This window comes from Cyclopterus lumpus, chromosome 4 (assembly GCF_009769545.1).
Source record: "Cyclopterus lumpus isolate fCycLum1 chromosome 4, fCycLum1.pri, whole genome shotgun sequence".
Lineage (NCBI taxonomy): Eukaryota > Metazoa > Chordata > Actinopteri > Perciformes > Cyclopteridae > Cyclopterus > Cyclopterus lumpus.
In genome coordinates this window covers 13168329-13183850 of record NC_046969.1, presented here as the reverse complement: position 1 = coordinate 13183850, position 15522 = coordinate 13168329, and the positions used below count along the sequence as shown (strand labels likewise).

The 15522-nt window shown below is 40.8% G+C and overlaps 1 protein-coding gene across 1 annotated transcript in view; it reads right to left on the bottom strand.

The window, feature by feature from the left end:
• The window catches only part of ano8b (anoctamin 8b), a 31050-nt gene that overhangs the window by 1350 nt on the left and 14178 nt on the right, over positions 1–15522 (bottom strand). The window contains exons 2-18 of the mRNA XM_034531149.1: positions 13469–13579; positions 12601–12733; positions 8719–8857; positions 8549–8645; positions 8167–8283; positions 7848–7975; positions 7602–7763; positions 7363–7515; positions 6932–7058; positions 6709–6764; positions 6539–6613; positions 6230–6364; positions 3551–3798; positions 2908–3067; positions 2316–2726; positions 1055–1246; positions 715–846 (exon numbers count right to left, since the gene is read on the bottom strand). Coding sequence (XP_034387040.1) covers positions 715–846; positions 1055–1246; positions 2316–2726; positions 2908–3067; positions 3551–3798; positions 6230–6364; positions 6539–6613; positions 6709–6764; positions 6932–7058; positions 7363–7515; positions 7602–7763; positions 7848–7975; positions 8167–8283; positions 8549–8645; positions 8719–8857; positions 12601–12733; positions 13469–13579 — 2576 coding nt within the window. The remainder of the gene's footprint in view (positions 1–714; positions 847–1054; positions 1247–2315; positions 2727–2907; positions 3068–3550; positions 3799–6229; positions 6365–6538; positions 6614–6708; positions 6765–6931; positions 7059–7362; positions 7516–7601; positions 7764–7847; positions 7976–8166; positions 8284–8548; positions 8646–8718; positions 8858–12600; positions 12734–13468; positions 13580–15522) is intronic.

Below are 15522 nucleotides of genomic sequence, written 5' to 3'. Positions count from 1 at the left end.
GTATGTGAACTAATTCTTGCAAATCATCTAGGACGTGACATCCTCCTCCTGATAGGCCAACTTATTTATCAGGCCAAGACAGAGCTGAAGGCTGTTTACCGTTTACCCAATTATAGGCAGGCACAGAGCACAGCGCTCACAAACCTTGTCTTTAAAAACCTTCTAAATCATCTATTTGAGAGCTCCAAATCATCTATTTTTGCTTTTCATAAAGATTGGCACGCTCGAAAACCATTTCATACATTATTATTCATCAGTGTAAAAAGCATTAATGTTGTGCTTCTGTCAGTCACTTAGAATAAGAGATAGTTGTTGCTTGACAACCTTTTTATGAGTACCGTATACAAGCTAGAACAAAGACACAACAAAGCAATATGTCATTTATGACAAAGTATTTCCCAACACCACATCTTCCTCGAAAGTATTTTCACATCCTGGGTCACTAGATGATTACAATGTGTTCTGTAATTATCAGGGAGAAACATGTCTCTGTGTCAGATTGATGAAGCCATTTGGGTATATTCTGCCGTACAACCATGCCTTACAAGTCTCTCCAGGTAGAAGAATACAGACAGTTGTAAACTTGTTTGTAGTCTAAATACCTGGCACATTTTCTGACTACCAAACGTTTTGTTCTGGGTCACAAAATGCTGGCGCCCTGAGAAAAAGTTTAAAAAGTACTTCAGACGGCCTCGGAGGAAGGAGCGGCGCTACCTCGAGGATGACGATGGAGATGATGGCCATCTCGGGACTGAGCCACGGGAAGAGTCGCTGTAGCTGACCACACTGACCAATCAGGTAACAATTCACTATGATGGCAATCAGGCCCATGGCTTCCATCGCAGTCTGTGAATGAGAAGAAGGAGGACGCTTTATTTGTGCTATACATAACAATCTTTTCAGTTCAGTCCTCTTCACTTATTCCAGTTAATTATTGGTGATTGATACATTTCTAAATGGAGTCAGATTTTGTCACATATGACATGGTCAATTTACAACAATGGCAGATAACTGACATGAGCCTTTTTCAACTTCCACAGAGTGTCCTTCTGACCTGCCACTGGCCGATGCTCTCCACTCTGATTCCAAAGGGCCTCTGCAGACCGGTGCAGAGTTTAAAGGCGTCACTGCGGATCTCAATGATGTTGTTAATGAGAGCGCACATGGCAGCAAGAGGGAAGGCCGAGGAGAAGAGCACCACGTAGCCAAACTGGACAAACATCTCCTGGTAGTCCTGGAAGGTGTCCTGAGAGGGGCAGAGTGGATGATTAGACCACAGCTCTACCACGTCAGGACACTCTCAATGCAACTAGACACCTCAACTGCATTTCTGTATACTAAAGAAACACGCCATTGTTCCACATGTAAAGAAAGACGTTGTTAGCTTTGTTTGGCTGTAATATAGACATGTATGACCTTTTGTAACATAACCCAGTGTTATTCTCATCACATTATTGTCACACAGGACACGTGTGGAGTGTTGTGTAACTGTGAAGGCTGAGGGGTTCTGTTGGATTCATGTTGCAGTGCTTGTTTTCAACATGTATAAAACCTGAGCCCAGTACGAGGAGAATGACAGTCAAATGTGGTTAAGTTATTAACTTACTATTATACATGTTAACTTACTATTATACAGTTGTTTTCTTTTTATTTTAATTGAAACTAAAACTGTAAATGCTATGTTCTGTGGCAGATTCAATGGAGGAAATCTTAGATCCATGGTTTCATGGAAAACCACAAAGAGAAGTTTGTCAATCTGCTATTCTCATTGTAATGATGACATTCTACTCAACCATTGTAGAGATTTTGGGGGGGGAGTATTCCTGCAACAACGGCATCAGTCGAGGGAAGGAGCATGCGTCACCAGCAGCTTTACAAATCACAGAAATCAACTCAAATACGTGTTTGAATCCAATCATCATTAATCACAGTACGTAGTCAGCCTAGAAATCCCTCCAGCTGTTTCTGTGAGCTTCTTGCACACGCACCAGCTTTTCTTACAGCAGTGAATGGTTGTTGCTCCCTTTCAATGTAGCTTTTGTGAACTCTGGAGAGGTAGTTGCAAATGATGATGGGTTGATCGTTTTTGAATTGCTGAATTGAAATGACATGGTACACATGCTGTGTTCTTTGCCTGCTGCCACTGTACTACTACTATTCAGGATCAGGATTTTGGTTTAACTTTTAAAGCTTTTGGTCACAGTATGAGAATAATAACACCCAGAGTGATGAATTCAGGAAATTTGGCTTTCAATATTTAAATAACTTTGAGCAGCTTTTATGGAATACGTTCATCAGCATACAGTCCATCTTACAGCATAAGTCTGCATGCAGCTCTCCATCTCAGCCTGAGTGAGCGTGGTGCTCTCCCTCTCTTCTGGGGGGTCAATCCATGATTCCCTTTTTGTCTTCGGCTCAAGTCTCTCTGTGCTCTTGCCTCTTCTTCTGTGTCGCAGTGATGTGCTGCTCTCAGACCCAGAAGGCAGCGGTGCAGCGCCGGCAGCAGCAGCAGCAACAGCAGCGCCAGCTGCAGCATTAATTGCCTCAGCCACGCCTGTCACTCCCCCACCTGACTCCTTCACATCATGGATGCCATTATCGTCGTCGTCGTCACACATCTCAAATACAGAGGCAGGGTCCATTCCTTTTTCCATCATAGTGGGGCTCCCGTCATCCAGGAAACTGGTGTCAATGGGGGCCCCACTGCAAACTGGTCTTCTGTCCACCTTAACGATAACAACAACAACAACAACAACAACAACAACAACCAATTAGCGACACCAAACAACACTATTAATGCAAATAAAAACTGTTGTTACTATATTTGCACCAAACATGTCTTAACATATGAAAGTGCCACAGCACAAGCATATAAACACTTCATACATGTTACCACATGGCTTATACCTTCTCTATGAAGCTGACTTTCCTCAGCTTCAAACCGCAGTCAATCAGACTTTCCTCCTCCGTCTCTCCTTCACTGAACCTCCCGCTGTCAGCCTCGTCCTTCTCACCTCCCTCCTCCTCATCAGGCACCCCGCATCCTCCGTTCAAACACTTCTTTTCTCTGAGAGGAGTTGAAGGAACAGATAGACATCAGACCAAATGTGCGCGTGTGTTAACCGATCACAGCGGTGTCTATTTCCTCAGTGTCCGACTGGCATTAATCATAACGGCATGCAGCATGCAGACAGTGTCAAGTGCTGATAAAGTGGCTTTGAGTTTTTATGTTGCAGTGCTTGTTTACAACATGTATACAACCTGAGCTGACTATGAGGAGAATGACAGTCAAGTGCAGGTCTGCTTGTTGTGACTAACACATTGAGTGTTGGTGTGAATGACAACTGTGAACACTTGAATGTTGTTCATCACACTGATCTTATGATAAAGTGTCAGATTATCTTTCTTTTTGCTTCAAATTGCATTGCTGAAGGATTAATTTCATCTCTTTTTCACATTTGTCATTCAAATGTTAAATGTCAATTGTGATATTAAAGTGGATGCTTACTGCATTTAATAATTTAATGAGAGTTCAAATAATGAGTTTGACCTTCTATCTAGCTGCCCCAATCCAGGCCTGGTTCCCCTCAGTCCAGGTCCTGGCATGACCTGATCGGTGGGAGAGGCCTGGGCTTTCCCAGCTGCCAGCCGGCCGTATTTCAGCAGCACTGAGAGCAGCAGGTCCCACAGAGCTCGCAGTGAGAGCTCGCCCAGCTTGTGACGCTCATACAGGTAAGGCTGCAGCACCTCCTTCACATTTTGAAGGAACTGGCGTATGATGAGTAGAGTGGCCAGCATCTGACAAGGATAGAGAGAAACATTCAGACAAAATGTGCTGTCTAACTAATCAGAGCATTTAAAAGACACAAGGTAGGAAATGGGTGGTTTGAGAAAAAGAGGACAGAAGAGAGGGCAGTACGATAAACATGGAACAGATTCGACGAATCAATCAAAACACAATTTTGTATGCAGACGTAATCCACAACAAACTCATAGAAGGCAGAAAACTGCTGCTGGATGGTTCCCTATACATTTGAAATGTCATCTGTTACTAATTGGGGCCCAGAAGTGCCATATGGTTGAAATAACCAACAGGGAGCAGTGCAGCCGCAGTTTTCTGGACAATGTGATTCACTATTGAGGTGCCCTTTAACACCACTGCAACATTTCGGATTGATGAACATGGACACTCATACTTTGCCGAACAAATCACACACAACAGAAAGAACAAATAAGCTGAACTTTAAGGATAATTCAGGTTTATTACAGATACAGATACTTGAGTATATTTCCTGATTTGGAGCTTCATTACGTATAATAACAGTGTACTCAACAAGAATTAACCGTAGCAGTCAGACCTTCATACAGATCTTAAACAAACCCCCAGAATTGCAAAATATACTTTATTTGAACAGAAATATTATAATTATTATAACCCAAACTATTATTCCCACCATTTTGAGGGGGCTGATTTCAGTTGTTTAATTTATTTAAAAATAAATGTATGTTTATAACCTAATGTAATAGTATTACTGCACCTGTCTCTTGACCCATCGAGCTTTATTAGAGTAATGTTGCTTTGTTTCCAGATCTCAGAAAGTTAATACTGAGCCCTGATAGAAATGTTGGCCAAAACCTTAAAAATAGAACCAGAATTATCCTTAAACACTCAAAACCAAGTTGTGAGTATGTCTCGTCCATTTAATATATACGCATACTAAGACTTGCAGCATCACAAAGCTTACTATCGGTTATTGGCTTTATAAAAAAAACAATTGTCTCCAAGTCAAATAATACTGACACACAATATCCTAGCTACAACACCGAATGCAAACACAAACCCACAATGACTTCCTGGCGAGAAAATGGACAGAAGTTACTTTCAGGCAATGATGGGAGACCTCAGAGAAAAGGAGATACTGTTCTCCCACTGTTACCTACTGGAACAGTCGGCACGGAGTCGGACATTGGCACACTCAAGCTGACAACACCAGATGGTTGTCATTTCAGACATTTTAGTGTATGTTTTGCCAGGGTTTTCTTACCTTTGAAGCGGCTATTGGTTTCTATTCATTTACCCTCAGAAAATGTGTTTGCTTATATTTTAAATGCTATTTTACTCTTGTTTTGTTATGCAGTCTTAAGTGAAATGATTGTTGAGCAGAAAAGTAAATATACTGTGACACATATTTGCAGAAGCTGGGCTGTACTGGTTGGGAATCAGACATGGAAATCAGGCGATGTTAACAGAATATGACAAGCTCAATGGGGCAGCACTCTGACTGAGTGTCACAGAAACTGAAAGACGGAATGAGAATTGAAGTATGAGTGGTGAGAGTTGTAATGGAACTGTACTGAAGGAAAATGCTGATAAATAGAATCCACATTGACGCCACATCTCCATGTCAAAGGAAAACAAAATGACAAAACCAACTATTGTCACTAATAATATTGCTCATAAATGCGTGTGAGGAGGCACAATTTGTGTCTCCATCAGTCAGAAATAAATAACAATCATTTAAACAATCAGACATTATCTTTGGACAGCTACATTTTTAATTCTCTACCGCCGTAAACCTCTCATCTATTATCTCGGTCTGGTGAAAGCCACGTGTCTCCAAAATATGGAGACAGTTTGCCTAAAAATCTAAAATACATATTTTTCTTCTTACCTGCATGTGCTATTATTCAATCTAGATTGCTTTGGTGGCAATTTCATCCAACGTTGCTTTACTTTCCTTTACAACAAGGTCTGTTGATTATCTTAAGTAACCAGGTCAGGATTTCTGGAAAGAGATTATTGATGAGTGCTTTGAGTGCCATAGAGTTCTAATATATTGGAGGGAAGGTAGACATTTCCACTTGTATCTCCAAAACCAGGCAACTCACACCAAAACAATCTAGATTGATAAGTAGCACTACAGGTAAGAGGAAAAACACGTATTTTTAATTTGGGAGTGAAATGTCCTTTTAAGAAGCAAGAAAAAACTAATTATATTTGATGACATTTTGAAATTATCAATTTGGTTTTTAATCTTTTTCAAGTTGCAAGGTGTTCACAAGACAAATACAAACATTTAAAAAACACACACAATATAATTTGACACAAAGCAGGTTGGTAGTTCAAGTTCATGTCACGATCGCCACAGATCATGCGAGGTTAAGACCAAGGTGTTCAGAAATGAACCTTAGACCTCTCGCCCAGGCAGTGGATGCACAGGGAGCATACTTTGGACCTGAGTAAAGCCCTGAAGAACCAGGGAACAGAGACCACACGCATCTGGATCTTGAGGAAGAGGGAAGGCAGCACATTGACCCGGACCTGCCGCTGCAGACTCCTTAACAGAGACAACACCAGCAGCATCTTCCACGGATGGACAAATGGATGAGATGTACGGATGGATGGTTATGGAAATCAATGCATGTAAGCAGAGAGAGCAAAGCATTTAAGTATGGAAGAACAACAGATGTTGGAGGCCAAATGAATTACGGAAGCTAATGTGTGACAGAGAAACATTAAAACTGGCATGTTTCTTACCTCTTTCAGACGCTCCATGTCTTTGAGGTAGAATCCAATGTAAAAAAGGCTGAGATAAGAATTTACAAACTGAAACTGTAAAAGAAAGAAATGCCAGGTGTCATTAAGAAGTGTGAAAGGGACTGTTTTAAAAATGCAGGTTTACAATATTATGTAAAAAAGCCACTTACAAGAACCATTTTGATGATGAGATTTTTCTCATAGGCACTCTGGAGTCTATAGTTTTCTGTGAAAAAGAAAATCATAAATGTAAAAATATGGTAAAATTAAAACTAATCTCTAATTAAAGTTTGCAAGAGATTACTAAAGATCTCTGATGAAACCAATCTTTTAAAGAATATTTATATTGTCTTATTTATGTAGATCTTGATCAATCTGGAAGCTGACCCTCACCCATGTCGTTGAGCCAGCAGGCGATTTTCCTGTACACCTCGTCACATGCAGTCACAGTGATAGCTAGCATGATTTTGGGGATGAAGCGAGCTAGCCGAGGCATTTCCTTGATCCCCATCACAAACTCCTGCAGAGACACAGTCACAGCGTTTTACTTCTCAGAGAAAAAAACATAATTGTGTTCACTTTCGGGCAAACATTCTGATGGAGAAGGTACTTTTTCATGCTTTATTCATATCAAGTTCTGACCATAGCATGAAACTCTTTGATGTTTAACAGGCTTGCTGTATCAATACATCCACCCTTTGAATACATTTCATGAAAATAAAGAAAGAAAGATGCAGGGTGAGAAGATTTCTACCATTGAAACTATTATTGCTTCATTTATACAGGCAGGGCACGTATAAAACCGATGCTGACAGCCGACTGACCTGCAACTCAAAGCAGATGAGCATGACCAGGAAGACAAAGCAGAGACACAGGGTACAGATGGGCAGGCTGACCAGCCACCTGAATACACGCCGCCGCCACGGAGGATAGTGGAACTCCTCACAACCTGTTATGGGACTGCAGCGCTTCACTCCCTACCGAGAGAGAGAAAGTATGAAAGGGTCTGAAAGACAAGAGAAGGAGATATGGAGATGGAGTCAAGAGTTTTAGTTTATCTCACCCGGAACTGAGGCCGTGGTTCCTCCAGGGATTCAGATGGCGTATCCAATGTTCCCCACTTGAATGCCAGCTCAGCCCCCCTCCTCTTCCACCGCTCCAGAAACAGAGTGGCCCACACCACGTTGAACAGTGCAAACACCACACAGCAGATGTCACGGCTTGTCTGAAACAACACAAACACACTAAGATGATAATTTTTCAGTAGGGGATTTAAGTTGCTTTATGCTATGATGGCGTCTGTCCTCACCTGATCTGACTCAGTGAGCATCCACAGCACAAAGCCGATCACAGCAGGGTATAACATAGAAGTGGTGTAAAATCCCAGCCAGGCAAAATACATGGCAATCTTCACACCAAAGTAGTCACAGATATCATCTGTAAACACCAGTATAAATGACAAATTAGAAGGATGATATGACAGTTATTATATTAGTTAAAGGATAGAAAAAGGAACCATGAGCTGCGAAAGGTAATTCACAGTACAGCAAAAGTACTTTCTTCTGTCTTGTAATGTTACTAGAGAGTTATGTATATGATCGTGTTTATGAGTATTTTGTTCAGCTGACCTAAAGGCTGTTTCTCACAGACAGCCTGGACCCAGGACTTCATCAGCTGACTGAGGATCCTCTGCTCATGGAGAGGAAATACCTGCTGGATCACACCTCGTGCACTCAGCTCTGGGACTGCAGAGACGATTGAAGCACAGCATCAAGTAAGTTAAAAAGATCCTAAACCCGAAAATGCTTCTCAGTGTGCGAGTGAATGTTTATCACTCCTGATGAGCAGGTGATATCTAAAGACAAAACTATCGGATTCAGTAAACCATTAAATCCATGATGATTATGCTTCTAATAGTTTTAATACCAAATCAACTGAGGGGTTATTTCTAAAAGCTGCCAAAGAAGTTCCATATGTTTAAGAATATAACTATAAAAGGATGCAACTTACTAATTGGCTGGCCCTCCAGGAAGTTGATATTATGAAGCACCTCCCCATGTTTGGCCCGCAAATTGTCCAGCCAGTACTTAATGATGCTCTGCCTCTCCTGCAGCGAACAAGAGGAGGGGGAAGTAAATATTTAATTGCATATGTGTGTGTTTGCGTGTTTTGACACTGACCTGTGAAGTAAAGAAACACAGCTCGCTCTCGATGTTCTCGTAGATGTAATCCTCCTCACAGGAGAAGTTCCGCGTTCCTCCGCCAAACTCAGGCTTCACCCCTTTCCTCAGTCCCATCTCCTCAGCACCTCGCAACAAACTGGGGGACAACAATGTGAGACTGAGTGTTACAGAGCATCCGATGTCTTCTCCTAGTGCGATGGTTGAACACTGGGGAAACATGGTCAACGTTATGTAACCTAACCTTGTTCTTTCACTCTGAGGGACAGGTATCATCATCCAGTCATCTAGTCATTTCCTGTTTAATGTTCACATTAGTTAATAACAATTTTGATAATTGGAAGTACTTTATCAAGCAAGATATCAAATGTTTTCTTGTTACGACTACCCAAATATGAGGATCTGGTTTTCTCTGTTTTGTGTCTTTGTAAATGTTATCTGTTTGGCCTTTGGATGATACAATTTGAGCTTTGTGCTTTCACTTCAGTTATTATTAACTAGGAATCAGTTGCAATCCTATTGTGGATATCTGGACACATTTCTATGAAAATGTATTTAAGCAGAGTACAGTAAACAATGACATTAGCAGAGAAGGATTGTCCTTCATAGTGTTAAAGTCATCTGATCTCTCCTCTAATGCTTTAACCTCATCAGTCTCTCTCATCATCTCATTTCCCATCAGCCCATCCTCCATTTCTCCTCTCATCCTCCTTCCTCCTTTCTCCAGCAGCTCTGTCTCCTCTCCCCAACACTCTCAAACCACCTTTCTCTCTTCATCCTTTTTTATCTCCCAGAGTGTTCTCCTCCCCCTCCTCCTCCGTTATCCCCTCAACCGCTCCTCCCCTTTTGTCCTTCCCAGCGGCTTTGTGCTGAAATTGCAGTCATAATGCAACACCACACCCTCTGTACCCTCCAGGCAGACAGCTCACCTCTCTCTGTCACATGTACAGTCACATGTACATATGTATATTATATATATTTATATTTATATATAAATATATTGTGTATAAAGTGTATGCACACATGCAGGAGTGCATACTCCTGCTTGTGTGTATACACTTTATATGTGGGCCTGTAACATCCATCCATCATTCAACTCTGGGCACTTGGAGGAGCGGTACGATCAGCACCATGATGGATTACAGCAGAAATGAGAGGTGTAAGCTTCTGTAGCACAGCTGAATACTGCTTAGTGCGCAGCACCATCACAACAAAGGTCATTGTATGAGAAAAGAAACAGGCTGTATCTATTTAAACCAACTGTTTAGTAATTTAAGCCAATAACTGCGATGGCTTTGAGAGGTGCGCTGCTTCTGCTGTTGCCATGAATTTGGATAAGATTTCCCCTTTCTAATTCCCTTCTCTTTCTCTAAATCTAAAACTTTGTCGCTTTTTACACTTAATTTTGGGACACAGTCAAAGGGAATGTGTGGACAAAGCTAACCTTGTAAAAGAGCAGAATACTGCCGAGGGAAAGCACTGCACGTAAGGTTTATGCTAATTTAGCAAATATCTATCAGGCATAATATGGAAACTCAGCAGAACAGGACGCCATGCTGTACATTTCCAAGTCAAAGCTGAGAAATGAGTAATGGATGGTATGTCAGCTATGAAAAGAGGAGGAGGAGGAGGAGGAGGACATTAACCGTATAACACACTTCAGTATGTTAATTGCTACAATTGTACTGTCTGCTAATAGTTGTTTTCAAAGCAAGAACTGGAGACTAACACACATAACAGCACTGCATCTATGACCTCAGCTGTTTTGATCACAGACAAGGATGTTCTATACTGAATAAACAGGGAGATAAAACAATGTCATTTCAGTTGATAGGAATATTAAAAACCAGCCTGTAGTTGGCAGTAAACACTCCTGGAGTACTCAGCTGGTATTCTCACACAGAAAGGCTTGACGTTCTCACTGCTTTAGGATGCAAAGGGAATGACTATTCAAGGTGAGTTTGCGAGGATGAAATACTTTCTGGGCTATCTCTTCTATCACATAAAATGTAGGTCAACCTATCTGACAGCAGGTGTGTGTGTGTGTGTGTGTGTGTGTGTGTGTGCGTGCGTGCGTGTGTGTGTGTGTGTGTGTGTGTGCGTGCGTGTGTGCGTGTGTGTGTGTGTGTGTAGAGATAGAGAGGAGAGGGGTCTTGTCACACAGCAATCATTTTACTTGAGCATTTCATCTAAAACCCACTGGCACACTCTCTCTCTCCATCCTCCTACCACATTACCCTCCCTCTGTTGTTTTCTCTTTTTCTTTCTCTCTTATTCCCTCTTGCATCTGTTTCTAACTGTCTTTCTTCGTTCCTTCAGGCCACCTGTCTATTCCTATTCCATTCATTGGTAAAAGGTTTGGTTGAGACTCAGAGTTTTTCATGAGGCCCGTTATTACATGCACAGTCAAAAGAGAGGACAGTCAAGACCAGAAATACAGTATGGAACAGTGTCACCCCAACCCCTGTATTGTATATCTCAGTATTTATACACCAAAGTCAAAGCTGAGATTAAAATGACCCTGGGCTTATCTCCAATTCCCCTGGAGATGTTTTCAAAAAAAGAGACCATGTCTTGGCAGTGTAATCAGAGCAAACGCAATTCATACTGTTTGGCCTGTCTCTAACCTTTTGCAAAACTTTAAATAACCTGCAGCCAGAAGCACAGCAACAATGCTGATACAGTGGACCAGGCATCACGGCAGCCTCACTAATGATTAATTGTGTACGAGCTACTGTGCCTACGGTAGCTGCAGCTAAATATAAAACCACAATAAACACAGGTACAATTTTACACCAGCAATGAACAGACAGAATATAACTCCAGTTGTAACATTTAAAAATAACTAAACCTCAAACTACTAGAGGAAGCAGTGATATACTCTATTATTCTTTTGGCATCCCTGTCTCTGTTGATAAAAGTTGCTGCTTTAGCTTTTTCCCCTGTATTTGGTCTTGGGTGACGAGAAGATTAATTCGCACAGCTACAGTTTAAACAGTAGCAACACTGTGTGCACCTGTAGCTGGTTGTGTCAACAAAGGGGAAATCACTCGGGCTTGTTTTCAGATTTTATGTTCTGCAAGGTTGAAATATTGTTCAGCTAATGCTAACAGTGTTGGGCTTACAAAAGAAAATGTCTTTACAAGTCGGAAAATATTTTAATCAGTTTGAAGGAATACATTGACATGTATTTCCTTTCTGATGTACCACTTTAAATACATAAGGTAAGTATGAAGGTAAGGCCAAGAGACAGATAGTTGTTTTGCAGATTAACGCTAACTGCCTACTGGCTGTATCTTCAGATTACAAACATTAGAGTGGTATCAATGTTATTATCTAACTCTCTGTAAGAAAGATATTAATGACACTTACCAAAATGTCAAACTGTCCCTTTACAGATGTTAAATCATTGAGAAAAACTACTGTATCTATCTAATGGTAAACCCATATATAACTTCATATTTGGGGTCTAATTTGTTTCTTCTTTTCTTGTTTTATTTTTCATACACTTATTATTTCTCAGACATTAGTTATTCATTTATAAATACAAATTACAAACATTTGTTCTAACTTCCCCAATGTGAGGATTTGCTGCTTTTCTCTGTTTTATGTCATTGTTAATTGAATATCTCTGGGTTTTGGACTGTTGATCAGACAAAACAAGATATCTCGGTTGTTTCACTGTTATGAACAGTCTTTTCTGACATTCAATTAACAAAAACAAATACTTGATTCATCAAAAGAATTATAATTGAGAGATTCATCAATACTGAAATTACAACTCAGTTAAAGCCATACATTCAATAATAAGCAAATATATAAATGAATAACCAAATACACCCTTGATGAAATGTGTTTGCAACCTTTGGAGAGAGGCCTTACTTTTCATATGTAGCGGTGACGAAGAAAGCGTAGACTCGTGTGTGCTTGTGATGTCGTATTTGGATGATGAGTTCTGGGATTCCCAGCCGGATGTGGTTCAGTAGCCATAGCAACGTGTGATCATCTGTAGTGTCTGTGACAGGAAATGAAAAGTAAAAATACATTTTAAACTATACCCACGCATTACTCGGGAGCTGCTGGGAGTCTTGTACTATTTATTCTTGAGCGGCAGCTGGAGGTTAAGACTCGTACTAACAAACACTTGAGAATTACTCTTCTTCTCTGCTTTCTTAGCTGGTTCAGAGATTCAAACCAGTCATAAAACAGCTTATCTAACCTTCAGGTTATGGCTTAGAAAGTTAAGTGATTAATGATCATCTTGTCTATTATCAACAGTAATTGTAATGATCCTGACGAGTACATTTTAAAGTTCTCTGCTGCTCAGTGGTGGATGGGGTCTCTGTGTTTGTAGAGATACATATTATCTTTTTAAATGGAAGAAATGTAAACGAATACAAGAGTATTGCTTTCTTCCTTGCCTGGAGCGGAAGAAAGTAAATTAACAGCTATAATTTATCAGATCGAATCATATTTTACGTTTTGTGGGGCTTCAGTGCCTGTTGGAGCATTACAATCAAAACGGTGATTCATTGTGTTGAATTGCATAATGCAAATGTGTCCGCATGTGTGTTACTTCTGTATTTGTGGGAAATAATGAAAATATACGTTAATAGCACGTAGGTTTAGGTGAGGGTAAGGGTTGACCTGAGGCATGTTTTGTGATGGTTATGATTAAGGTGTCATTATGTCAACGAGAGTCCTCACAAGTATAGACATACAAACATGTGAGTGTGTGTAAGTGCTTGACCTGCAAATGTCATGAGGACATCACAGTTCTCCGTGGGCACCGTTTTCATCCAAGACTTATGAGACATGATGTGTCTCCCAGCCTGCAGCAGCCGCTTTCCAAACAGCTTATCTGAGAGAGAGAGAGAAACAGAGAGACAGACAGAGCGGGATAGGGGGAAAGAAAGAGAGAGTCACCTTTTAAAAGTGCAAGGAGCAATAACATTTCCTGCAAACCCGCATCCAAAACTCGTACCCCTGCTGCCCTGACACACACACAACGCAGAAAGACACACACACAGACGCACACAAAATCCTCCCTCTTGATGGGACAGATTTAAATGTCACATCTCTTCACCTCACAACATGAGACTGACGGAGCTAATCCTGCCGTGCCTGGACCGGAGGCCACACATTGTCAACACTCTCTGAATTGTCACATACACGCACAGACACTCAGCTCAATCAACTCAACACATGCAAGTGAAGCTACTTCTCAGTGTTGTCATATGTTCTGAGGAACACCCACATATGAGCCTTGAATAGTAAAAGAACACAAGTTTGACTGTGAATAAACAGCCTCCTGTGTGGAATTACGTTGTCTCGTTTCCCGAGGTGAACAGTACACCAAACACAGCTCCACTTCAGCCACACAGTAATATCACATTATGACAGTCTCCCTTAATACAGCCATCTGAATGAAAATAATATATTTCTTCTAGGGTGGATACAGTTACGTTATGAAAACATTTTTTAAACAACTGCAATTTTTGTATCCAGGCTCAAATGAACTTCATATTTGACACCTCATGTATCTCTCACTGACCCAGTAGACTCTCATATTCCCACTGATATGTTCTTCAGAAGGGCAGCAGCGCCAAGTGCTTCTATAACCAGTTTAACCCCAGACACCGCTCAGCTGTCAGAGGACAGTTTGTGAGAACCATTTCCCGGGTCCTGAATAATAATGACAGCAGCCTGAAGAGAATGCCTGTCCCAAAACAGCACTGTGATCACTGAGGCATGAAGCAACAGAAGAGCTGGAAAGTGGGGCACTTTCCTGAGATCACACATACATATGTTAAGTATCACATAATTCATCCAATGATGTACTATTTGTTTATTCTTATATATTTGAAAGCAGTAAAAAGAGACCAAAATATAAAATATACTTTTCATCTTATTTTCACATGAAGTCAATGTACATCCCAGAACTGGTTCACATGTTGCTTACACGGTTACAAAAGTGAATGCTAAGACACACACCCTCACAAAAGTCAAGGTCATGGCAAGCTGTAAATTTAACCGTGATATCAACACTATACTAGCACGATGCTGTAAATTACACAGTGCTCTGCATGCTCTGTGGATCCAACAAGCACCTGTCACATAAAAACATCACTGTGCTGCTGCTGAGTGTGTCCCTCTACTTCCTGGATCAGAGTGGTGTCCGAGAGGGAGACATAGTGGGGCTTCCCAGAAACCAGCCGTATCCAGGGAATATATACTCTCTCCATGTTTGCTTTCCTGGATGTTTGCACATTATCACTACACCAACATGCGGTCTCTTTGCATAGTCCCTATCCATATTTTTTGCAACTTACTAAGTGTAATTAATTGAAAAGCGTCACTACTAGTGTTGAAAACCAATTATCACCCAAATCTGCAGTAACCTTCATCCCAGAGCCTTTGATGCATTGCACCTCATTTCAATGTATGCAGCTGTTATCAGGTAAATAAATGTAATAAAACCACTGTACGCCACCTGTATATCACCATCCACAGACAAACTAGAGCAACTAGCTGGTGAACAAAGTTAAGTATTTAGCAGCTTAAGAGTAATACATTTCCCTCAGGGGTTTGTGGAGACCAAACCAGTAAACTACAGTAAAAGGAGAGAATTGTTACTCTTTGTCTGCTTACTCTGCAAATAGTTTGATAACACAATCACTGGAAAATTTTATTATGTAATAATATGTCAATGTTGTGTTCATGTGCCCCAAAAAGTCAATTATTGCAGCTTTAACACTTGCCTTAAAATCAATTTATGCCATTATTTCTTTGTTGCTTAGATGT